A 26,831-nucleotide genomic window follows, 5' to 3' on the forward strand; every position below is an offset into this window, starting at 1 on the left:
AATCTTAATAATATATTTGCTGTTTGTTTTGCTGCAAATCAGGTGTAACGTGATTTGATTGATAGCTAGCATAGCTGTAATCTGTTAGCTAACCTGTCTCACTCTGTTAGTGTAATGAATATTGTTCAGGTTCTGATATGTGTTTAGTTTGTACTGTTAGCCAACTGTCTAGCTTTGAATAATGACCACTCATTGTGGTCATCTATATAATGTATCTGCAGCCGACAGAAGGAAAAAGTTAAAACAGTTTGTGGTGCATCTGACTTTATTTCAGAGAGAGAGACAAATAAAATTTTTAGTTTCACCACAGACAGACGAAGGTTCACACTGACAGAGCTGCTGCACACAAGCTGGAGTACATGAACACAACGAGAACCAACCAATCACAGAGCTGATGAGCCAGCACCATGGTTACTGCCACTTTAAACCTTACCCAGCGCAGGTGTTTTCAGTGGGTAATGTTTAAAATTACTACTGTTTTATAGAGAGCAGGAGAGTGGGTGGGGTGAACTACAAGTCCCAGGGAGCATTGCTGCAATCATCCAATCAGAGAGTTTATCTGTTAGGTTATGTTTATCTGTAAAGAAACTTAAATCAGTTCACTGTTAGATTTTGGATCAGGGAATATACTACAGCACTTCACCATAGCAACAGCCACTGACGCTCATGGAAACTGTAGTGTTTAAAGCAGATACTGTGTAGTTTAGTGCTGATTACGGGTCAAATAAAGTTGAGAGGGAGTTTAGTTGTTTCCAGAGGAATTTACTTTCAAAGCTTCTCCATTAGACAAAGTAAATATTAATATGTTATTTATTATTAGAAACTTTATTCTTCATACAGTTTATGTTGAATTGTATCTTTGCCTGGAGACACAGTCCACATCTGCATGTTCAGCTGATCTAACAGATAAATACCAGATCATTTTGAAGAAATGGTCAGGAAACTTTCCAGGAAATTAGCTGGAAAAGTGTAAGTGATAAAGATAAGTGTCACTGAACCAAAGCAGCTTTTCCCTCTCACATAGATTCCTCTGGAAATCACCAACTGCCTTGAACGTATAAACACAACAGCTCCACAGCTCTGTTTTCACTTGAGATGAGTTTCACAGTTAAACTACGGAACAACAGGCTGTGACCTCAGAGTCTGTAGGAGCTAGTCCTCAACTCAACATGTCTACAAAGATCGTCCTCTACAGGAACCCTCCTGCACAGTTTAAAGAACTTGTCCCCCTCCTCCTCCATCATTTCTCCTCTTTAAGAACAAATGATCAGACATATTTTTCACCAAAAGCAGCAAAAACAAACAAAACATTTTTTTTTACAGAAACTGAAAATAAAAAACCTGAAAGACGACAGAATACACCTCCTCCTCTCCTTGTTTCCTCTCCTCTCAGCTCACTCCCTCATGTACTCCAGAATCTGATCAATCAATATTTGGGGGTCGTAGTTCAGGGCTGCTCTCCTCCGGCGCCTACGACTCCCATGATTCAGTTCTTCCACGCCGGCGGTAGCTATGGTGTTGATGCGTTTCATCCTCTGCAGCCCGGCAGTAGGGGGGCGGAGCTCCTCCTCCTCCTCTTCCTCCTCCAGCCTCTTCACCCTGAGGAGGGGAGGCTCGTTGCTAGGCGACGGAGGAGCCACGTCGTCAACGGAACGGCGGGTTCTCCTGTGGGCAGAGCTAACTGGTTCAGCTGCGGTGATGGACAGGTCCCTCCTCGCTCGGCGGCCGGAGGAAATGACCGGGGCGTCGTTAGGGCCAATGCTGGACAGAATCCTAGCAACCAGGCGTCTGAGGAGGAGGAGCCATACAGGTACAGTTAGTGCTCATATTTGTGCAGGTGGAAACTAAAGGTGTGGTGTGTCAGGAACACACAGATAATATTTTGTGATTAAAGATTAAAATATTGTTTTATATAATTTTTTTTTTGTTGAAAAAATGGTTTTTTTTTTAGCAACTGACAAGAAAAGAATTGACACATTTTGTACAATACAGTTGCTTGTTAGCAGCTTGTTAAATGAGTCAGAACATGTCAACAACAGTATAATATTTAGAGAAAAGAGTCGCAATATTTCAAAAACACAAATCATAACAAGGTGAGTGTGATAAGTCCCAAAAAATGTTTAAGATATAAAAGAAAATCTGTATGGAAGCTGAGAAAGGCCATACATGTGAATATTTTTTTATCCCGTTCTCTCAAGATAACAAAGCTCATTATCTCGAGATAACGAGATATTATCAGGAGAAAATGATTTTGACTAAGCCACAGTAACACTCCTCCTTAGCAACAATCCTTAGCAACTCCTTAGCTGATCTGATAATGATTTTGTACAAAAAGACACAATTTGATTTATGCCTCAGTTAATTATTGATTGAAATAATCTCTTATGCGTTGATCAATGTGTAGTCCTGACATTTTCAGTTAACAGCACTAGAAGCCCAGTGGCTTGGCACATCTGATCTGTGATTAGCAAAGTCATTATAACAAGAAAACAAGCTTTGTTATCTTGAGATAACTGGATAATTATCTAATTATCTCGGAATAACAAAAAATCATTTTCTCCTGGGATCATCTCATTCTGTCTGTAACAAAAAATCGTTTTCTCCTGATTATATCTTGTTATCTCGGGATAATGAGCTTTGTCATCTTGAGATAATGGGATTAAAAAAATATGGCTGAAGAGCTGGTAACATACAACAGAAAGATACAAGATACAAGACACAAGATGTTGTAAGATGTTTTTGAGAGAAAAGTTTTAAAAGCAGTAATGATGATGATGATGATGATGATGAAGAAGCCGTCATATGAAATTTGTACTATTTTACAAAAAATGTATCATAAATATTTTGAAAAAAATATTATGAGGAAAAAAAGTAGTAATATGCATTTAATGTGATTTGTTTATATATTAATTTTTTTTCTTGACTTAATACAACTTAATTCTCATAATATTAATGAATTACAGCCTTGACAAGATCTTCCTCCTAATATGAATTGATTGATCAGTGTAACTTCAATTCAGTTCTCAGTCCCTCTGTGTGTGACTGACCTCAGTGTCTCCTGGTCTCTGTTCAGTCCTGATGAGACTCGTCCCGCCTGCTGGACTCTCTCCTGTCTCCCTCTCTCCAGCAGAGTCTGGACCAGCTGAGGCTCCATCCTGATGAGCACAGGTCACATGTTATAACTGTGGGACCTACTTACATGTTGTCAGACCCCACCCCTCATCTTCCTCACCTGTCCAACAGGGCCTGAGCCAGCTGGGGCTCCAGGAGCCCCAACCAGGCAGCAGGGGGCCTCCCCATGCTCATCCCCTGCCCCGTCTCATCGTAGTCTGGGGGGACTGGGCCCTGGAAGTCCCCCGGTGGGCCCTGATCGTCCTCCTCATCGTCCTCTTCCTCAACCACCTCCACGTCTCCTGGGCCAACTAATCCTGCGCTCTCTGCCTCACTCAGGAGGCGGAGCAGAGCAGCCAGGTAGGCTGTGGAGACATTTGATTGGTTCATTAGTTATGTTTTCTATTTCTCTAAACAAATACAAGATTTATTGATGATGAAATGATTGATTTAAATCCAACTGATAATTTAATCAGAGAAACATAAAAACATCTGAGCTTTCAACAACAAACACAAAATGTTTAAATTATTTCAATGAAAAGAATTATGTTGAGAAAAGTTGTAGTTGGTTGAGAAGTGTCAGTAAAGATTAAATAGAAGTCAACTGATATCTCTCCTTACATCTGATCTCAGAACAGAGTCTGTCTCATCAAGTATCCATCATGTAATTTACTGTCCTCTTGAGGTGGCAGCAGGGTATTGTCTCTGAAGGTAGCTTGACTTCAGGCTGTTGTATCTATCATTTCTGTCATTTTTGTGGGTGTGGCCATGTCTCGCTGACAAAGACTGGAGCAGTGTTTATTGGACATTTGCTCATTGAGAATGATTCTGGATCTTTGAGAGTGACTAGCAATAGCTAACGTGTTTATCAAGCTGTCATTGACTCAGCTTCTACTGTTCTGAGATCAGTTATGCTATTACACACCTGAGCCTTACAAGGGAGCAACAGGTAAACAAGTAAATGACAGTGTGATGATTAATCAATGTCACTGTCAACAAAAACTCATTATATGTTGAACAGATAAAATTTAAAACCTGCTCGCTGCTCCTCTTCCTGTTCCCGCCTCTGGTCTCTCTCCACTAATCGCTGCAGGGCCTGGTCCAAGCCCCTCCCCCTCCAGTCATCTAATTGGTAGTACAGGTCGTTGCCCCCGCCCCCTTCCTGCGTGGCAGGATATGACATCATCTTTTCCTCATAAGGCAGCAGGTTACGGAGGTCTCTGCGCTGGCGTCTGACCAATGACACGTCCAGGCCACGCCCTCCGCCGCGAGCTACAGGTAGAGACTGAGAGAGAGGGGTCAGAGGTCACTACTTGAGCATTAATGACTCAGTACCTGTACTGCACAGGTGTTTCATGAAACAGGAGAGATAAAATTATATAAAGAGTTATAGTAGCTAAAATATGACTAAAGCTCCGCCCCTCACCTGTGTGAGGAAGAGACTCAGTTGTATGATGGTGCTGAAACTGTGGGCTGTTATAATTCCATCTGACAACCACCTTATTGTTTTTATTTAAATTTCAGTACGAACAGGTTATTGATGATTAATAATGATGTTTGTTTGATAATCGCATTGTGTCCTCCTCATCTTCATTCTTCTAAAGATGTTGTGAACAGAGTCTTCAGCTAATTGACAGGCCAAACATGAGACATGAGAAACTCGACATGAGATTGTTGTTGTGATTATTCATGATGGTCTGATGTCATACTTTGGAGGTTCACTGCAAGTTTGTGTCTCTGATGATCACAGTTTTTATATCTTATGTCAGGTGTCACATGTCAGGTTGTTTGTCTTTGTGTTGTTTTACTCTGAAGAACAGGTCCATTCTCTACTGCTGCTGAAAACTACACACTGACACTTCAGCTGTCTCCATCAGTCACATGACCCTCACTTTGACTGTTGTCATGGTAATATCTTTCATCTAAGTGGCTCTATTCAGAAACAGTAAATATTTGTTCAGGTGTGCCCCAGGGTTCAGTCCTGGACTTGTTGCTGTTCTGGTCTCCACTCAGAGTCTGAGACCTGAGACCATCATGTTAATCCCAACTCTGCTCTTATTTTGGAAGGGTTGTCCATTATATGAGAAGTCAAACGATCCCAGACCTCATGGAAGTCAACACACAACCAAAGAATTCAGTGAAGAATCCTGACTCTCCAGCTGTTGTTAAGCAGACTCTTACTTTGAAAAGATGACTCTAATGTCCTGCTGAAGGCTGAGAGTCAGGGGTGGTTGGTGAGGTTCATGTCTGTAACCTCGGCGCTCAGGACGAGACTAAAACCTGCCTGTGTCTGCACAGTCTCTGATGCTGCTTTACAGACCAGAGCCTCATCATCATCGTCGTCATCATCATCATCACTGCACTTCCTGTGAGTCAGAGCTGAGTCACACACACTCAGCCTGAGAAGGGTTAGTTGAATTATTCCTGCCCCCCCTCTTCTCCCCCTCAGGCTCTGTGGTCTGTCTGAGCCGGACCACAGATCTTTTATTGAGTGAGAGGCTCCGCCCTGCAGACAAATCTGACCACAGCAGTATCGATACTACTACACCACATGGCCATAAGTATGTGGACACCATGTTCATTAATGTGCTGCTCTAGCCTCTTATGGTTTCAGTCTTTTTAGTCAGCCCAGTCCACACTGATTCTTTCTCTCGCTCTCTCTCTCTCTCAAACACACACACACACACACACACACACACACACACACACACACACACACACACACACACACACACACACACACACACACACACAGTGAACCGTGCGTATTAGTATCTCAGGGTCCTGGTCTGAACCCAAGAGCGTGCTGGTTCATCAGAGCCTCCTTCAGGTCTGAGCTCAGGGCGGGAAGATTAACGAGCAGCAAAGTGGTGCAGTGAGTGATTAACATAATATTTCCCCTGGGGTTTGTCTCTCAGGCTACATAGAGGATTCCCTGCTGGAGCCTGTTGGGACTGCAGGTGTCTGACATGAACACCTGCAGACATGACTGACGGCTGAGAAAGCTCGTCACCTACATATATAGGCTATTTTTAATGAGTATTTTTAATGATTATAATGAAGTCTGAGAGCAGGTGTTACTTTAATTAACGCGATGGTGATTACCACAGGTTTTCACCAGTGTTTGTTTGTTTGTTTGTTTGTGTGTTTGTTTGTCAGCAGGTTTACACAAATAGTCCTGGACCGATTTGCACTGAACTTCTCTCCTTCAAGCGTGATGATCTGCTTGAAGGAGCGGATCCAGAGATGTTGAGTTGTTCCAATTCCAGTTTTTTCCGATTATCCCGACATCACGTGAACATAAAGACTGACGGGGAGTGTGTTGACGCTCCCGAGTATTGTCAGAAAATAAACCTCATGAGCTCACGGACTCTGCGTTTCGGTGGCAGTCAGACCGGAGCTTCACCTGACTGACGTCAGCCAGGTGAGCGTCCTCCTGTCAGTCATTACACACTTGAACTGAAGGGAGTGTGTGACTCAAACAACCTCTTCTCAGGTAGGAGTCTCCTCATGATAACGGTTCGTGGCTGTGATTGTGTTAGATAAATGTGTGTTCACACTCAGGTAGATCGACTGTGTTTGTGTTTTGTGGAGTAATTAAGTAAAATAACTGACGACGGTTAAGCTAGCTACCTTACGCTAACCCCTTGTAATGCTAACCGCAGTGGATGTGGTAACTGTTGTTATGGAAACAAACATGTGGCTTGTGACATGTTTACTTAAATGTCTGAACTACTGTATGAGTTGTATTTTTGAAATCTGTTTTGAGGACTGTAAACATATTAGCTGTTCCGGTTTATTTTCTGAAATTAATTTTCTTAACTGCTGTGCTTTTTGTTTTACACGGTTTATTACTGATGTTTGTTCCTTGAATGTTTGGCAAGATAACTGAAAGATGTACTGACATTTTTGTTTGCTGTCTGTGTTTGTTGTGATAATTCAATCATTATACACATGAGCTGGATTAATTTTGTGTGTGTCTCAGACCAGAGTCTGCCAGACATGAAGAGAGATTTCAGCTTTCAGCGGAGACATTTACACTACAGTAACTACAGTAAGCCTGTGTGTGTGTGTGTGTGTGTGTGTGTGTGTGTGTGTGTGTATGTGTGTGTGTGTGTGTGTCATTGTCCAGTGAGATGTGCTGTTGCCATGGTGGTGTAATGAGCTGTTCTGTTCCAGCCTACACTAATTTGATTGGTCTTGAATTTATATGTGTGTGTGTGAGTGTGAGTGAGAGAGAGATTATATTAAAAAGAGGACAGACAGAGACAGCTATTGATCAGGATGAATCTGTAGCTTCAGGCTGATCAGGTTTATATGTCTGTACTTCTCAGGACCACCAACCAATGGCCAGTCAAAACAGTCTGAACAGTCTGAACCAGTAAAGAAATAGATGCAATCAGACACATTTGAAACAGGAGGTGACTGATCTCTGTGTTGTCCACTGTAGTCCAGTGTAAACATAGACGATCAGACATCAGACACAACAATCTGTACAGCAGCTCACATCACAGCCAGTAACACAACTACAACACACACACCTCAGTTTACACAACAGGAACACACACACACAGGAGAACATGATGAAGATGATGATGAGTCATCACCCTGCAGAAACTGTTGTCTCAGGTTCATTCATTTCCTGCTGTTTGTCAGAGATAAACAGAAACACTAACATCAGATTTATGAAGCTGAGCCTTCAGTGCAGGGGGAGGAGGAGGAGGAGGTAATAATGAGTCCTCTGAGGAGCATCACTCTGTCTGACTCACTGCAGCTTCATTTTTCCTGCAGGAGTTAGAGCTGGATAGAAATGATACCTGGGTCCATTTTCCTTTGAGAAATACAAAGTTGTTTATTTATTTAATCTTTGTTGTTGAATGTCTAAACACAAAGATCCAGACAAGAACTTTGATTAAAATCCAGCCTGAAACTGGAGAAGTGATGATGTCTGATGTTTTTATTCCCTGTGTCTCCTCAGTCCCTCTAATGAAACAGCAACAATTAAATTACCTGTTCACTTACATTGCTGTTTTATTTGTTTTCCTACAAATCTCTTGACACTGAAGCATGATTTCACATTTTTCTAGTTTAGAAAGGTGGAGGTCTTTATGGTTAAATGAGACTGTCCTGTAACAAACAACCCCATAAGTCCTCTGTGCAGCAGTTTATTATAACCTTTAGGTTTTGTTGTTAGGCAACATCAAGTGGCCGTTGCCATTATGGCAGGAGCAAAGGGAAAATTGGGGTGACGTAGTGTAGAAAGAGACAGTCCACATCAGGAGGAGGTTGTGGTGGATGAGTCAGCAGCAGAGCTCAGTGATATGACTAAAAATCATTATCAGGATTTTTTCAAACAAAGTTATTTTTTAATCTTTATTCAACAGCGGCTGTGGAGACAGAGGGAAAAGGGGAAACACAGGCAGCAAGTGGTTCAACCGGCTGGGACTCGAACCTGGGACTCGCTGTTCAGACCGTAACCATTCAGCTATAGGGTCGTCCAAATTATTTCTAACTTACCTTGATAATGACTAATGATACTTTGGTGCTTATCACTCTCTCTCTTAGTCATGCTCTCTTCATATTCTTCAGTGTGATTGTGTCCAGGTGATTGAACATGTTTTTGGTATAACCTTTCTTCTCTATCCATGTCACTTTTCACCACTGTCTGGTAGTCATGACTGATGAGATCCAATTAGGAGGAGAAGCAGGTGTGTGAGTAGTCTGTCTGTCCGGACTCCAACACAACCTGGAGTTTTCCACTACAACAGGTTGAGTTGTGTGATCGTCAGGAAGAAACGTAGCAGAAGTGATGTGTTTTAAAATCAAAAGGTGTCAGTGTGGACGCAGCCTGAGACTCAGTGTTTGTGTTGTCCACATCACCAGCTTCACTTTGTCTGAACGTGGAATAACGTTAGTTGGAACAGGGCGGAGTCACGTTACTGAACATGAGTTTGTATTTATTTAAGGAGACAGTTCATGAACGCAGCATTGGGGGAATCTGAACTAAATCAACAGACATAGGGAAGATGAAGTCAGTGAGAGGATCTGAAGTTGGTCTGATCTAGGGTCTGGTACGCTGCTGTCGGTATACTCTGCATGTTCATTGCTGTAACCATGACAACCAAGCTGCTATAGGGGCACTATATCAGGAGACGGTCCTGTGGGGTCGAATCAGAGGATTGGAACAAACAACCTGTGTGGTTGTTGAGGACTAGTTGGGTTATATACTGAAAACATCAACACTGACTATGAGACATGTGACAGAACCAATATTAAATCATCTCTCTCATTCTTCTCTGTGGAAGCTGTGTCCCTGTTCAGGGGCTGCATCCTTCAGAGGACGTGGTCTACGAAATTGTGGCTCTTCGTAGCCGTCATAGTCTGCAAAGGCCAAACTGAAATGAGACGGTCTGGTCTATGGAGGATTTTCGCTGTGTGTCACCACCTCTTCCGCCCTTACTGTTGCGTTGTAAAGTGCAGCTCCTGTCACCTAGGAGCCTTGACAACATCGTTAGCTGTTGAACTGAGCTGAAACCCAATACTTAGATTTCAACAGTGAAATCCTCAGGCTCTCTGTCAGTGTTGTTTTCTGCCGTATTATTTTCATTACCGGCGTGCAAGGACTCTTGGGATAGGTTGGCCCACGAAGGATACAACTGTTGGAGCCTTCGTTGTCCAGGAATAGAAGGACACATTTGAAAGAGCTTTTGAAATGGGACAGTCTAGTCACACCGCTGTGACACAATCAGTCTTCGAAGGATACGGCTCCCAAATTGGGACACAGCTTCTGACTCTGGGTTATGCTAACTCAAGCAGTACTAAGGTTTCCCTTCAGTTTTATATGAATCATTTAAAGCACTGAGTCAGTGGTCAGAGGTCAGTCCTGTGGATGAACCACATCTATGACAATAAACCCAGGATTAAAAACACTGGACACTACATTAATGTATGAGAGTGCAGCACTCGCACAGTCCAGTTTCCTGCTTCATCAGCACTTTAATTACATCATGTATCATGTTAATATTTACTTGATCATTATTCTCAACACACACAGACACACACACACACACACACACTCACACACAGCAGCTGTCAGGAAACCTACTGTAACCTGTGTAATATTTGGGCCTGTTGCCGTGGGTTACTGTCTCCTGTCGCTATGGTGACAGGAGCTGAAACGAAATGTTCTTTCGGTCACAGTTACTGCACACACGCACGCACGCACACAAGCACGCACACACGAACAAGCCACAGTCTTCTCTCAACGTCTCTGCTTCTCCCTGCACCAATTGTCCTGATCAGTAAATCAATAACCAATACATCAAATGGAAAATAGAACACACATAAAAGCAGATAAATCCACGCACGCACTCACACACACACACGTACTGTGATGTAACAGCACTGAGAGACAGGTAGAGGATAAACAGCAGTGACATCATTCTGCATGATGATCAGGTTATACCGTGACGACACAACAAGATGACGATGAATTAACACATATCACACACACACGTAAACACACTCTCTCTGTCTCTGTATGGAGGCTAAGACTCGTCCTTACCTGGGCGGTGTGGATCAGAGCGGTGCTGAGCAGCAGAAGGCCGAGAGACGCCATGCTACTGACTGAACACACACACACACACACTGACTCTGTCTACAGACACCCATCTGATAACAGGGAGAGGAGGGGGGAGGGAGGAGGGAGGTGCTACAGTGATGAAGCAAGAGAGAGAGAGAGAGAGAGTGAGGGAAGGAGGGAGGGGGAGGAGTGATGACTAAGGAAAGGAGGCAAGAGATAGCGAATATTATATATATATATATATATATATATTAGAGGAGCTGAGGGAGGGGAAGAGGGTGAGAGTGAGGAGAGAAGTGAAAGAGGAGAGGGAGGAGAAGAGGATGGGAGAGGAGGGGGGAACTAGGAGGAAGATAGGAGAGAAAAATAGATGAGTAAGGAAGAATGGATGGAGAAACTAGATGAGTGAAAGGAGGAGGATGGGGAGATGAAGGAAGGGGGAGCTATATGGTGAGGACAGGTGGAGGAGGGAGATGAAAGAAGAGGAAGAGAGGGAGGAGTAATTAATTCACTCATTCTGTGAAGTGCCTCAAGGGGCACTCACTCACTAACATACTTCTCTTTGTTCATTAGTTCATTCACTGTCATTCGTTTATTCATCTATAGATCTGATTGTTCCTTGCTTCATTTTTTCATTAATTCATTTGTTCAGCTCTCTGGTCTTTTATTGATTCATTCATTTATTGGTTGTGTATTCATCCATTAATTTGTCCTTGGATTAGTTTCTTGGCTTCTTTACTCATTTAAAAAAAAAATGTTAATCTGGTCATTTGTCTGCTCATGTTCGTTCATTCATTCATTCACTTCTTCACTTCTTCACTCCCTTCATGAACAGAAACAGAATCAGAGACGAGTTTGTCGTTTATTGAAATTTTCCACTGAATAAACACAAGAGGGAGAGGAGGGGCTGGGGTGGGGTTTGGGGGCGTCTCCATAGCAACAAGTCACACACACATATCGTCATCATCAACACTGTCAACACCATGGCCATGGTTACTGATGCTGAGTAGAATATCATCACACAGGAAGTTACATCACAGAGCCAAAGAGGAGAGTCACAAAGAAGAACGACAAGAAGAAGAACGCGACTGGAAGAAAGAGAGAGAGGGGGACAAGAAAAAAATGAAAATATTAAAAATAAGAGGAAGAGGAAGAGGAGGGAAGGGAGGATAAGGAGGAAGAGAAGAGGAGGGAACAAGTTAGGAACAGGAGATAAAAGGAAGGAAAAGGAGAAAGGGAGACCAGGGATAAAAAAGAAAATATTGACAGAGTAAAGAAAGTAAACAAATAAATAGTGATGAAGAGTTGAAGGAAAGAATAGAGGTAAAAAATTCGAGAATGATGGAGAGATATAATAGAAGTATGGACAGGTTACACACTCACACACACACCTGTACAGGAGAACAGGAAGTAGAATCACACCGATCATCATTTACTGTACAACACGAGCAGGAAACACGTCACCATGCGGAGGAAGATACCGACGCTAAAAACAGCTTCACTTTCCAAAAAAACAACCAAAGAAGAAGCATAGTTTTTTACAAAAACAGCTCATGGCTGCTGCTGATTGGCTGAGAGCCGAGAAGAGCACAGACATGTCCGTCTGAACCGTTAGGGTCAGTCAGTGTGTGGTAGCCTAACTGTTAGTTAACAGTAGCTACCTGGTTTTATCTAGTAATAAATTTAATCAGACTGACTGCTGTCCTGCTGCAGCTAGCTGTTAGCTAACAGTAGCTAACTGTAATGTGACTGCAGCATTTACTGTCACATTAACTGACTGTGAAACAGAATGATAAGTAACTAAACAGAATTTATGTTTGGTTTGTGAAACCCCCGTTGTAGTGATCGTATTGGAAAACGTGTTCGTTGATGAACTTCACATTTTATTGATTTGATTTCTGTAACGTGTGGATTTTAACTGACGTCTGTCACTGTCACATGGCGCTTCTGAGGAAGACTGACTCAACCTGAACAAGCGGACGCTTTACATTTGTGTTCATACCAGTGACTTTTTATAAAGATGGACGACGTCCATGTTAATGGAGGAGACAGGCTTTACGACCTGTACTGCAGCCAGCGACCAGGGGGGCAATCGATGGGTTTTGGCTTCATTTTTGGGAGCTGTAATGCCATCCATCTTTACACACAGTCATTGGTTCATACTTTGACTGGATACCAAACCAAGATACCACAGAAACAGTTTTGATGCAGCAAAGCAATGTCACCGTCCCTCGACCACAGTTGCCTGGCAACAAGAAAAACTCTGATGTTTTAGATCTGTGAAAGTAGAATGATCTGATCTGATCTGATGTTGGTTTGGTTTGTGATGGTCATATTTCAGACGGACGTGTCTGCAGGTCACGGCCTCTCCACTGAGCAGCAGCAGGAATGTAACAGACAGAACAAAGCTCCAGCTGAGCCCATTAATCAAACACACACAGTGCAAACCGTAGTGACAAGGAGCCATTTTGGATCCAGTTTCCACCCGGTGTCGCCATGAAGCTGGAGTCCAGACTGGGTTAACTGCATCTCCAGGATGACATCACTTCCTGTGTTGATATTTACATGCAGCAAGACAAACAGCAAACAGCTGGGAGGTGATGTTGGTGGAGGCAGGGTTGGATCCGGTTTGATCTGATTCTCATTTGGTTCGAATCTAGTTTGTCTGGTTTGGATCTTTGTGAACCCAGTCTGAACAGCTTTGTGACTGGCCGATGTGAATCTGGTTTGTTGATGTTGGGGGCGGGGCATATGACGGGGCGGGGTTCAATAGGAAACATGAAGAAACAATTCAGTCTATATTATATATCTGTTCAAAGTGATATCTATACAACACAAACATACATTCTCTCCACAGATTAATATGAATTTAACTCTTATCAACATAGTCACTGTTTCAGAAGGTTTCTATCCGTCAGCGTTGTTTGTTGTTGTTGTTGTTGTTGTAGTTCTTTGTTCAAGTTGTGGATTTGTTAGTTATAAGACTCTTTTTAATCATTTACACATCGATTCATTATAGTGAACATCTAAACACCCCCCCCCCCTTTCAACCTCCATCCCCTTCCCCTCCCTCACTCCACCCCCCACCCCACCCGTTTACTTTGCAGACAGAAAGGAGTGTTGCATTGTGGGTAGGTTGCAGGCGACCCACTCTCGGTTCACTCCGACGTTTCCTGTGAAGGAACGCAGAAACATAAAGGACAGTTCAGTCTCATCTTGCTCTTTAATTAACACGGATAATAAGATGGATAAATTGGCTGATTGCTGCTGACTGGACAAACTGTTTCCCCTGATTTAGTCACAATGATCAGCAGCATCATGTCCATTACAGTTAAAGACTGAACGTTAACATCATCAGGGGCCTGTGATGTGCCAGTAATGTTACTGACAGTGGGGCACATTGTTTAAATAGCAAATTCACTTGCGCTTATCTTAAAAGGAGATTTGGTCAGGTGCATTGTTGGCGGCTTGCTATCTTGACGCAGTGATAAGCCATTACGCAATTGACCAGCAAAAACCCGGTCGCAAGTCAGTGGTACAGAATTTCACTGTCATTTTAAGGGCCGTGGTCAAGAGAGTAATATGTGCCAACATAAACAGGCACACAGAGCGCATACACTCTGCCACACTTGTTACACACAAGCAGAGTGAGCTGAAAATGCACTTAGATATTGGGATAAATCAGGTGGAACATTAAACTACAGCCTCAGAAGGTCAGAGCTTCTTTGTGACATGTTGTGTGTTGTATAACGTTCAGTCAAGTCAAGTCAAGTCAGTTTTTATTTGTATAGCGCCAATTCACAACATAAGTTATCTCAAGGCACTTTCCAAATAGTGCAGGCCTGGACCTTCTCTTAATAAAAAAAAAAAAAAAATATTTACAGAGACCCAACAATTCCCAGAGCTGCTGCTGCCTGTGCCAGGACTGGGCTTACTGGTCAGTCACAATATGTAATCAACTGACCATAAATAGAATCTAACTCTGTGTGAAACACTACGCCATTATAATAGCAATCCACCAAGGTGCAAGCACACCTGGCTTTTAAAGGGAATGGCAGATGGCACTGTGATTGGTTTATTGGATGTTATGCCCAAAACACTCAATAACCATGAATGAATACCATGGATAATTGAGAGACTAAGTACAACCCTCATGTGCTTTGGATCGTTAAAATAGAGCCCTGTGTGTTTTACATGTTTTTTAATGGTAACTCTCTGCAGGCAGGAGAGCAGTTCAGGCAGACGGCTGCCCACCCCAAGTCTGGTTCTGCTCGAGGTGTCTATCTCTTAACAGGAAGTTTTTTCTTGTCACTGTTGACAGGTGCTGCTCATGGTGGGCATTGTTGTGTCTCTGTAATCAGTGTTATAGAGATACAGTATGGACCTGCTCTATTTGAACTGTGCTTTGAGATAATTCCGTTGTGATTTTGTGCTGTATAAATAAAGAGTGACTTGACTTAAGTCAAACCCCTTTTACACGTAGATCCCATTATATGACTGTGAAAACCCTCCATGATGTTGCCTTTGCTTGTTGACACTGAACCAAATGAAGCTTCATGGTGCTTCACAGGTATGATGTCTAACACAACAGTGTTGGTGTCCCACCACGACAGCTTGACGTTGGTCTGGCACTGTGACGAACTCCACTGCCAGTATAAAGGAGGAACCGCTATGACCCCGCCAATTCTGTGTTTACATCTTTTATACAGAACAGTGAATAAAGTCTCCCACTGAAGATGTAAACCTTTAAAAACACCTCTGTCCTACCAACTATACCCTTCTGGTGCTGTGGTATTTGGATGGTGAGTGTGGGACTGAGTCTAAATACTTGTAGAAGGAGACGGTTATTTTCTGCTGTTCACTGTAGTTCTGATCAAACAGGAGGAAACACTGTTGGTTTGAGTCTGAACATCACCAGACTCCACTGAAATGACTAAAACTAATGCGTAAGGTGGACTCACCTGCTACCTGTAAGTTCACATCTGATTGGAGAAGGAGGTAGGCGCCCCCTGCTGGCCGTATCCCTGACCGTACTCTGCATCCTGGAGGACACACAAACAACAACACACTGAGTGACTGTACTACAGTCTGATACCATACTGCCATACTGATACTGTGTACTATAGTACAAGTACTGTACCAAATTATAGGTACTTGTACTTTACTTGAGTACAATTGTAGTAATTCAGTAATAGTAATTTTTTAAATGAATGCTCATGGAAACTGACTATGTGTAGCCTCATCTACCAAGCTAGATCAAGTTGAATTGTTTTTCAAATATGTCACGCATGAAAGAGACACATGATATGATTTGGCCAATCAGCACAGCCATCTGGTAGGTTATCATCCTGTTGGTTTGTGAACATGGATACATGTTATTAGGGTAGACCAAGTGTAAATGATACGATTCGCTTCATGGACGACAGGAAGTTGTTAAGTTGTTTAGACCGCTCCATTGAACCAGCCAATCATAGCCCTTGTGTTGGAATTCATTTCAAAATGTTTCTGGCTACACTAAGACAAAGTCTCCTGGTATAGTTTCACCAAGTATTAATTAGCAGCTTGAGCAGGTCAGTTGATCACCTGATTGTATCCTTGCTGGCTGTAGTCGGGTTGGTATCCCGCCTGGTTGCTGGCATACGGGTCTTGTTCGTACGCCCCCTGCTGGGCGTAGGCCTCTGGTGCAGCAGGTTTCCCTTCTGGAGGAGGAGCCCGCATGAAGGGAGCGATGATACCTGTCTCTTTAAAGACGAACCATAGGTTTCCCGCCCACAGGATCAGGTTAATGAAACCAAATGCCTTGAGGAGAAGAGGATGAAAGTTATTGTTATTACTTATTTATTTATTTATTTTTTGACAGCACAGAACAGAAACACAGTTCAAACCGGTCCAAGTTTGATGACTATATTTCCAACATGTAAAAGGTTGTACGGGATATCGTGGATGGACTTCTTGTCAAAAATGGATTTACAATGAGGCCACTGCAGTAATGTAGCCTGTCTACTTCTGCCTACAACCTGGATTTGTCTATATACATTTAAATATGAGAACTTTGGATTCTTTTGTTCAATGAATAAATGGGTTTTGTAGAAGAACCTGTAAATATTTCTCTAAGTAAGGTCCTGAAACTGAGGTATCACCACTACTGTCTGTCAACCCTGATGAGAGGGTCAGACTGCTCAATGACCTTTTCAGAGGTCAGACATGTCCTGTGAACCTGCTGAGGCCTCAGGCTTGGTGAAGGTCTTACCACAGATGTGTTGAGTCCAGACATGACCGGGTCGTGGACTTCACGACAGCGGTTCCCCTCACCCTTGCAGGCCTTAATCAGAGTGATCACCCTGTCTGGGTCGGTTGCACTCTTAACGTCAGACAGACCTTTGGCCCAGGCCGCCGAACTCACTAGCCACATGAAGGCGAACACTCCAGTCACTCCCAGGTCCTAAAATACACATTGTATGAGTGATGTTTCCCAAAGCTCACCTGTTACCTGGGCAGTCAGGTGGGTGTACTTACGATCAGCGGGCCCTTGTTGTTCTCCTTGTACTTCTCGAAGAAGAAGACATAGATGCTGAGAGCCGCTGTGGAGTAGAGGAAGGCAAAGACTCCGATGGTGACAAAGAATTCGGCCGAGGAAGAGTAGTCGCCAACCAGAAATAAACGCTCTGTTTCCCCAGCATTACAGACGGGGGCGTCGAAATACACCTGGTGGAGTCTGACAGAGAAAGAGTTTGAAATGTTTTGGTTCAGTCATTGTTAGAAACATCTACTGATAGAGACAGGAGAGGGAAGACGACCTGCAGACCAGACTAGATCTGAACCCAGGCCGCTGTGGTGAGGACTCAGCCTTGTTAGTGGTGCAGGTTCTACTGACTGACACTTATCACCATCAACAGGTCAAAATTAAAAACACTTGCCCAACATTTGACTTCAAGCTGCTTCTGTCGTGGTTAAATGATCCTCTTTTAGTTCCTGTTTGCTCTAACTGTACCAAGCTCATTTCATTGGCTGACGATGTCCCAATCTGTCAGTGATCGTCATTTAAACAAAACCTAGTGATCAAAAATCTGTTTAATCCATCGAGATCCGTTTGGTTACAGCACACGTCCTTTGTCTTTTTCATCTGGATCGATACAGTCTAAATGTCAGGTTACAGTTATAGAATGTTTTTTTTCTTCTCTCAACTCAATCTTCTCTCCTGAAAGTCAGGTCCTGTCGGTATCAGTAAAGATGATGATGATGATGAAGAAGATGATGATGTGTTGTACTGACCTGAATGGATACTCAAACTCCACCTCTATACTCAGGTCACTGTCTGTCCGGTTCTTACACTCCACTGACATCCGAAACATCCCTGAGTAACTGCCACAGGTAGAGAAGGCAAAGATGGCGAAGAACTGGAGGAGGAAGAGGAGGAAGAGGAGAAATGATAAAATGTAAGTAACTAGAATGGCTCTCAATGGAGCGCAGGACTCTGCCAAAGCCAAACAATTGTACACGTCTGTGAGATCCAGGTTATGATCTGATCCAGATTATGATCTGCACCAAACTATACAAACTCACAGATCAACACCATATATGGCTCTGATTTTTTACATCAAGATCCAAACAATATTTCCTGTAGAAAAATATTCTGTCTCACAATGTTGAGGACAGTGACAGAAACCTCCTGGATCCCCCTGGACCAGGACCCATCTCCCCACCAAGTTTGGTGAAGACTGGTTCAGGACTTTTAATGTAATCAGACTGAACAAACAAACAAACAAACAAACAAACAAATGTGGGTGAAACAGGAGCGCCCTGGTGGAGGTAACAACATGTTAAAATACCAACACAGAGCAGAGCAGAGTGACTCGGTGATGTAAAAGGAAACTGCAGCAATGAATTAATCTATCAATCGACAGACAAATGATTCAATCAATGATTAATTTAACTGACCCTGATCCACCTCCTCTCTTTATTTTTCTGGGTGACATGTTTCCGTCTATATTAGTTTATAATTATGATATTCTCCTTAAGGATGCTGAATTCAGCATCATTTGGTGGTTGTTTCTTCTGAAACAATAAAAACTTGGCACAAGAATAATGAGAATAAATAATAAATATTAATGACCTGGGCTTTGTGCTGATTTGCTGTCTGAACACCTGGTTAGACTTGATGGTTGGATAAGTTTGTTGTTGTCTGATATTAGCTCCATTAATCACCAACTAACAAACATTATGTCCAGTTTATTGGACATGTGGTAATGAGCTGTGTTACTAATGACATTTTACAGGTTTCTGACTTCACTGATAATTTCTGAACACTTCCCTGTAAAGACTCTGGAACAGTTAAGACCTGATGTGTGATCTGGGTTCAAGTACCAGTGACATGGAGGAAATGTTCAGTTGGGTAAAACCTGCTCGTTATATTTAAGTTTTTAGGAAATTATCTTGAAGAGTTGCTAAAGTTAAAAAAAGCCATTAACGTCCGGGGCGGAAAAAATGAGTAATAACTATTATTCATAACTGAAAGGTTCCACTTTACACAGCTCTTTCATTTCAGTTTAATTTCAGCCTCTTTCTGGGACATTACAAGTTCTGCAACTCCTCTGCTTTTTCAGTAAAAAATATCCAGATAATTTTCCTAAGAAGATGTGGTAATGATCATCAGAGATGAGTCAGTGACTGACAGGAACAGTTTTATATAACACCAGTTTTTATCTGAAAGGTCTGAGAGAAAATATAGATCACTGCTTCCCAACCTGTGCGCTGCAAAGGTATTTCAAATCTTTTGCTGAAAAGATGTAATTATATAAAACAAATAAGAAAAAAACATTAAAGATGTTGAAAAAAGTATTACGGTCTACTCAGTGTGATAAGCCAATGATTGGAGCTTTAATGTTGTTGCTGGCCATTGTGCTTTTGTTCTCAGTCTGATTACTCACTAACAGATTACATCCATGACAAAAGCTGGAGAATCAAAATGGATAGCGGATTAGCAACAGGTTCAGTGAAATTACTATAGAAAGCTGGTAGAATTTATTATTTCCTGGCTTATATAGGTTGATATAAATTTATGTCAGGTTTCTACTTGTGTTCCCTCCAGTTCTGAAAGCAAAGCATCTGAAAGAACCTGGAGAACAAAGAGTCTCCAATAGAACCTGGTCTCACTGAGGCTTAAATTTCAGCTTTTTTAAAGGAGGTTCTGTAGAAGCAGAGTTAGTGTTATAGTCTGCAGGAGGATGACTCATCATCACTTCTATCTGTAGAGACTCAGAGTCACAGCGTGGAGCTGCAGCAGGAATCAAACCCACAACCCATACAGTGTCAGTGCCCTGCTCATCTGCACTACAGTCCACCACCACCATATATCATCATCATCATTATCATCATCATCATCATCATCATCATCTTCACTGAGCAGTAGGTTTACAGACACACACACACACACACACACACACACACCATGCCACATGGAGGATCTGGCTGTGACCATCTGCTCAGTCTCTGTGTGTGTGCATGTGTGTGTGTGTGTGTGTGTGTGTGTGTGTGAGTGTGTGTGTGTGTGGACTTGTACCTCTATCTGTGTGAGGACCAGTTACAGACCTGACAGAGTGAGGACATGTTGTCTGGTCTTCTGGCTTGAGGGTTCAGGTTTGAATCAGGTTTAGCGTTCAGGGAGTGCATGCAGTGAAGTGTGACGTGTTGTCGCTGTGAAAAACCTCCACAGGTAGTTTTGTGTTGTGTGGGAACATCTTGAGAATGTTCTCGGAGTGTTCAGGGAACACGAGGGAACACGTTGAATACTCTGTGAACAACTTCAGGCTGTTTCTGGATTTAGAAGAATTTTTACAGAACCTTGGGAACATTTTTGAAAACGTTTGTGTGTGTGTTTTTTTGGAGATGGTGACAGGAGAGTGAAGTGGAGTCAGTGGAGGAGGCTGCAGCTTGATGTGTGGCTGTAGCAGTGGAGCAGGTGTTGGTTTGATGAACTCACCCATTCTAAGACCTTAATGAAGCCCAGAGGAACCTTCAGCACCCTGAACTGACCCTGGGCCACCAGCTGCAGACACAGAGACACACAACAGTTACTTATTGTCATCTGAGCACAGACCAACACTGATGAACCTGTTACCTGTCATACAGGTGTGTTTGGTACCTCTCTCAGTGACAGGAAGTGATTATAATTACAGAGTCTCCGCCCACAGCAGGACAGTGTAAAGGTGGACAGGTAACAAGGGGAGAGAGGGAGACGTATGACTGAGGTACATCCGTACTCCAGGAACAGTACCAGGACAACAGTGTAAAAATACTGCATTACAAGTAAAAGTACATATCACAATAAAAGCACTTCCTGTAGTTACAGTATCACAATAGAAGTACTTTATGTAGTTACAGTATCACAGTAAAAGTACTTCCTGTACAGATCATTGATTTTGAGTCATGTTGCTGTTGTAGCTGTTTTAACTACGTCAGATACACTCGGATAGTTTAGTCCACTGGGTCACAACCTAGGGGTCGTGCCCCTCCAGAGGGCCACCAGATAAAACTGAGGGGTCGTCAGATGATTCATGGCAGAGGAAAGACAGTTCACCTTGTATAAAAAGTACAAAATAAAAGTTCTGATACATACATTTAGATTCATCTTTCAGACTTTTTCTAATCTTTTTGTGAAACGCTGAATCATTTGAATTTTCTTTGACTCTCAGTTCAGGAAACTGGTTTCATCTTCAGTGTGTTGTTTTTTTTACAGGGTTATAATTTAAAGGCTAAATAAAACAGTACAGTGTAGTACTAAAAACCTGGTCTGAGACTGAACCTGGTCTGAGTTTAGGTTTTTACAGACAGACAGACAGACAGACAGACAGACAGACAGACAGACAGACAGACAGTCCTGTAGTCAAACAAAAAGATCAATGTTACTTCTCGGTCGACTCACATTTAAAACTTAGATCAGTTACTGTGTTTTTGTCACTGACACCAGAGTCCATTCACAAAATCAATAAAAATATCACCGGACTCTGCAGAGGATCAAACTGTGAATGTACTGAGGCCAAAACATCGAACATGTTTCATAGTGTAGGATTATTATAGAATAAAGTCACAATGAATCATGAAAACATGATAACATGAAACCAAACAATTAATAAAATCGTATTTTAAGAATGTTACATAATCAATATATTACATCCATTAAATAATCTGCAGCATAAGTTGACTCACATTATTACAGAAATAGGATGATAATGAGTAGATATTATGTGTTATTTATAATTAATATTATAGGAATACTACAAGAGACACACAGTATCAGGTTTTGTAGCTAAAAATATTACAATATTACAGAATAATAATAAGAGGTGTGTTCAGAGGTTAGAATATTTCAGTTTGAAATAATGAAAATATTGAATCAAAGAAATGTTGATTATGACAGATATTACAGTCTGTTATCAGAATAAGAACGAAACCTGTGGCTCTGTGGCCTCATCACGGGTCCAGTGCTACGTATTGATCCAACCTGCAGAGTCTAAAAAAACAGCTGTTGTCTGTGTCTCAGCAATAACTCATATTTATCACTCAAAGCTAGCTGTCAGCTGATCAGGTGATTTATCACATCTGATCAGAGAAGGAACCAATCAGAGACTGATGCTGCACCAGAACATTCTTTAAAGAAATCCTACAGTTTATTCAGTTCAGTGTTTTTCTACAGGAACAAGTACAATTATCTTTTTTTATTGTGTGAAACCTTTAAATATGCTGAACAATGATCCACAGTGGGATTTGTTTATAATGTTTAAATATAGAAACAGATTAATTCTGCTGGAAACATGGATTTAATAACTGGTTGAACCTCCGCTGAACCCAGCTCCTTCAGTAGCTGCTGATCAGAGCTGCTCAGTGTTCAGGAGCAAGTTTGGACCCTTCATTCACTGGACCACACCAGACGGTGGATTTTCTTTGATGTTTAGGGCGTCAGCAGCTTCTCTCGAGCTTCAGCAGGTGGACAGCCACGTTGACATTATGAGCCTATGAGAGACCTCGATAAACTTGATGGTGTGGAGCTGTGTGCGCATGTGTACTAGCCTCATTTCCAGTGACACTCCCCTAATCCATCAGTTTACATATAAAAATGCTGTATCCACCACAAGTTATCAGGCACAGATTTCACTGATTGTGAAACTGAGGCAGAAAGGTGCATCATTTTACTTTACTTTAATACAATCACTCCAAATGTGAAGTCCTGTGTCACTCTGAACTTCAGTTATTGGGACTAGAGATGTCTTAATGAGGCTACCATACGCGTTGAAAACTGTGATTAGTAAATACCAAAATACTATGAAACGGTTAGAGAATGACAATAAATAAGGACATTAAACAATGTTGAAGGAAACATTGAGCACACGAACACATTATTACTGTTTATGAATTGTAAAATTGTAAAACTTAATGATAATGATAATGATAATGAATGAAGCTCTGTGAAGTTGGTTATTTTATTTTGTGTTAAATTACATGGCTTATCATTAACTTCAGTGTAAATTGGATCACTCTGGAAAACTGTGTGTACACATGGTCAAAGGAATGTGTCAGGTGACACATTCTGTTTATAAATACTAATTTATGTGTGGGAAATGACGTACACATGGTTTTTGTGTGTACGCATCATTTATGCATCTGACTCTTGGTCTGATAACTCCTGACTCCAGGTAGCTTCTGTTTATATCCTTAACTGAGGTTCACACACTGTTTCAGCTGCACTGTGAATGTTTGAATCATTTTTCAGTAAGAATAACACAATGATTTGTGTTATTAGTCAAAACAAATTGTTTTTGTTCATCATTGTAACTTAAATGAAGACCTGATCAGATTTTAGGAAAAATTATTAAATAAATGAAGATGACTCCACAGGTTCATCCCCCTTTCTTTCTGCAGTATCCATCATCAGCTCCACGGCCTTAAAGTAGAAAAATAAAACAGAGGCCACACCCAGGAGGACTCTGAGAGGGTCCAGAGGCCCCCAGTTAGTTTAATCCAGACTGGAAGAGAATATTAAAGAAATGTTTCTGTAGAGGACAGAGAGACAAACGTTATTGCTGAATAGTATTATTCCTATTAACGCTGAAACTAATGATTTCATCATCAGTTTAATTCACTGATTTTTTTTCTCAATAATCGATCGATTGTTTTGTAAATATAACGTCTTCAGTCTCTTCTGTCCTACCAACACTTCACACTCAGCTGTCATGTGACCAACCGGCGGCTGGTTCTGCTTCTACTAAACCAGCTGCTGCCATTGACTTATCAATTAATCTACACTGCTGCTCTACTCAAATACATGACTGTTAAAATAATCAGAAATATATCTTAGAAATGTAAAGACAGTGACTGTGGAGAAGCTCCACCCTGATGTAGGTGGAGCAGAATGAACCAGAGGAATAAACACAGACAACCTATTCTCTGCTGGTCTCCATCTTGCAACGCTGCTGCTGAGGAGGAGGAGGAGGAGGAGGAGGAGGAGGAGGAGGACCACCCGGGTTATAACCGGGTTAAATAACACGGGAGCAGATCAGCTGGAAAACGGCGTGAACATGTAAAACCGGAGCCGGCTTGACCTGCAACAACATCAGCATCCAGAGGAAATCCCTCTCCTGCTCTGGCTGCCATTTTAAAACCCCACATACACACACACACGCACGCACGCACACACACACACACACACACACACACACACACACACACACATGATTTCATCACGCGAACACTGAACATTGATGTAAACGGACAGTTGGTGTTATCTCTCCTGCAGACAGTGCGCAGGGCTGAACAGACCCTCTCTTCCCTCTGGAAGCCTCCCGCAGTCCGCCTCAGAAAACATCCCCCCCCCCCCCCCCCCCCCCCCTTCACCCGGGCATCCTGAGCGCGTGAACACGGTCTAATGAGTCAGATGTGAGAGATGAAATGAGGACGACACAAACATCTGCAGCGCCATCGCTCCTGATTTCATCAATAAAAAAAGAGGAATCAGCTGATATCTGGGATTTCAGGCTGATTTCTCTGTTTTCTCTCCGCTGTTATCATCGGTGCTCCTCACGGCTCCGCGCTGCGGCCCATCACAGAGCTGCTTCACCGGGAGACGCACACAAAACCCGCCGGGCCGCCCCGAAACACGACACAAACGCATCCCAAGCACAAGACACGCACACAGGTGTGAAAATAAAAAGCAGAACAGATGAAATAAGGTGTGAACGTTCAGTGTTGGTACCTGGTTTACGACGTCCATCCTGCCGCCTGTCGAGAGGAGAGAGAGGAGATGGAGGGAGGAGGGGGAGGCGGGGAGGAGGGGGAGGCGGGGAGAGGAGGCTGTCTCTGTGCCCGCGTCATTTATTTTTTATTTACTATTAATTAGAATCAGAAGCTTCAGCAGCTCAGAGGAGGTTTGGTGTAAAACAAGCAGGAGATGAAAGGGTTAATGAGGGGCTGATTCCCGCCTCAGCTTCAACATCTGCACATGTATCAAACACACACTTCTATCACATCAGATTAACTATTGGGATATTCAGGGACGTGATTGCGTCATCATGATAGTAGGAGGTGTTGACGTACGATGATGATGATGACGGTGACCTGTAAATGTACCACGGGACGCAGGAAGTAGTGTAGAAACAGCCTTGGACCATGGATGTATTATAAGAATTTATATATATTATATAATATATATTATATAATAGTTCTTATAATACATCCATGCCTTGGACAGGTCTCTGTCTTACATATTTACCGCATATTTAATAATAATATATTAAAAATCTACAGATGATCACATATGACTAGAGGTGAAATGGTATAAAAATATCAGTTTTATCGCTATATTGTTAAAGTGTTCTGAAAATGTTCAAAAAGTAAATTTCACCAGGTTTTATTATTGTTATTGTTAACATTATAATTATCATGAACGTTATTATTTCTTTCAGAGTCTTTCAGTGCACAGACACATGTGAACACACCTGTCACCTTCCCAGCATGAGGCTGTTACACCAGAAACACTGTGGCTGCACTGCTTGGGGATGACGGAGTGACCTGCAGCCCTGAAATTAGTTTTAAAAACACACAGTCATAGATTGAAGCGTCGTGTGTGTACTCTCTGAACAGAAAGGCAGACTGTCTCTGGTTGATGCCGTACAAAACCTAACTTGAGTTAACGACAGTAATTAACCACGGTAATCAACCATGGTTGTAGTGATAATTGAAATTTAAACGGTAATACTAACCGTCATTTTTACTGTGACTTAGTGTGAAACCGGTAACCGTTTCATTTCTACACAAGACGCAGAGTTCACAATATTTATTTCATGGAAAAATTCAGATGTTACAACTGACCCAGCCCTGGAGACAGGTGCAACACAGATCAGAGACAACTGCAAAAAAAAAAGATTAGTCTTTATAAGAATGAAAGATTTTAATAAACATGAATTCAGTCAAATTAAATATAAAAGAGAAATGTGCAATTTGCTGTTCTGCCAACTACAAAGCAGATAATACAGAAAATGCCCTGTTACATAAGTGTGTGCAGAGCCTCAGGCCGACACACAGGCAGTTGTGAGTCCAGATGTTGAACCTCTGTAATTTAACTCTTTTAGGTGAAAGCTGAGTGCAGTGACATTAGTCAGAGAGCAGAGGGAGCTGAGACCAGATCAGACCTAAGTCCACAGTCTGAGAGGTCAGTATAATCTGTGACGTGTTCAGGTGCACTTCCTCTGAGTACGTGAATCTCAAACCTGCAGGTAACAATGAGTCAGTTACACTTTATAACAGCCTGTTATTTACAGATCTCATCCTCATTGTGTCATTAACACAATTAAAATAATAATTACTATGTTCCTCATTAAACGTTAAAGAGCAGCCATGTTCTGTATTTTATATTATTACATGTCTTTATTATGTTTGTGTTTCCTTCCACAGCTGCATTTGACAAAGGTGCGTAGGTCAAGGATGTGTTGAAGATGTTGGTGACCCAGCCAGAGATGCCATCTGGTCCAGCAGCTCTCCTGCTTTTTGCCCCCACAGTAAAAGTACTTCCTGTGAAGTATCACAGTAAAAGTACTTCCTGCACTTACAATATCACAGTAAAGGTACTTCAATAGTTGCAGTATCACAG

General features: G+C 42.1%; 2 protein-coding genes and 1 long non-coding RNA gene across 3 annotated transcripts; 1 reads left to right on the forward strand and 2 right to left on the reverse strand.

Annotated features, from left to right (window-relative positions):
• Positions 1-247: 247 nt before the first annotated feature.
• Positions 248-10,833, reverse strand: pcsk1nl (proprotein convertase subtilisin/kexin type 1 inhibitor, like). Its single transcript, XM_056385998.1, has 5 exons — positions 10,676-10,833; positions 4,147-4,396; positions 3,233-3,476; positions 3,048-3,155; positions 248-1,788 (listed from the first exon to the last, which is right to left on the reverse strand). Exons 1-5 carry the CDS (start codon positions 10,727-10,729, stop codon positions 1,395-1,397), a joined length of 1,050 nt encoding a protein of 349 aa, XP_056241973.1. The 5' UTR covers positions 10,730-10,833; the 3' UTR covers positions 248-1,394.
• Positions 10,834-11,536: 703 nt separating this feature from the next.
• Positions 11,537-25,030, reverse strand: sypa (synaptophysin a). The gene is made up of 8 exons (XM_056385999.1): positions 24,939-25,030; positions 20,673-20,738; positions 17,966-18,090; positions 17,210-17,408; positions 16,944-17,135; positions 16,277-16,492; positions 15,655-15,735; positions 11,537-13,866 (listed from the first exon to the last, which is right to left on the reverse strand). Exons 1-7 carry the CDS (start codon positions 24,954-24,956, stop codon positions 15,670-15,672), a joined length of 882 nt encoding a protein of 293 aa, XP_056241974.1. The 5' UTR covers positions 24,957-25,030; the 3' UTR covers positions 11,537-13,866; positions 15,655-15,669.
• Positions 18,047-26,803, forward strand: LOC130175482 (uncharacterized). Its single transcript, XR_008828743.1, has 3 exons — positions 18,047-18,129; positions 26,314-26,393; positions 26,636-26,803. It is a non-coding gene; the product is annotated as an uncharacterized LOC130175482 (long non-coding RNA).
• Positions 26,804-26,831: the final 28 nt, after the last annotated feature.

Source organism: Seriola aureovittata, chromosome 9, assembly GCF_021018895.1.
Source record: "Seriola aureovittata isolate HTS-2021-v1 ecotype China chromosome 9, ASM2101889v1, whole genome shotgun sequence".
Classification (NCBI taxonomy): Eukaryota; Metazoa; Chordata; class Actinopteri; order Carangiformes; family Carangidae; genus Seriola; species Seriola aureovittata.

Coding starts and splice junctions, on each gene's coding strand:
- pcsk1nl (XM_056385998.1), bottom strand. CDS start 10,729: ATGGCGTCTCTCGGCCTTCTGCTGCTCAGCACCGCTCTGATCCACACC. Junction 4,397..10,675: donor CTCTGATCCACACCGCCCAG/GTAAGGACGAGT, acceptor CCTCTCTCTCAG/TCTCTACCTGTAGCTCGCGG. Junction 1,789..3,047: donor AGAGACCAGGAGACACTGAG/GTCAGTCACACA, acceptor CCTCCTCCTCAG/ACGCCTGGTTGCTAGGATTC.
- sypa (XM_056385999.1), bottom strand. Junction 18,091..20,672: donor TCATTAAGGTCTTAGAATGG/GTGAGTTCATCA, acceptor TTCCTCCTCCAG/TTCTTCGCCATCTTTGCCTT. Junction 16,493..16,943: donor CTGGACTCAACACATCTGTG/GTAAGACCTTCA, acceptor CTTCTCCTCAAG/GCATTTGGTTTCATTAACCT.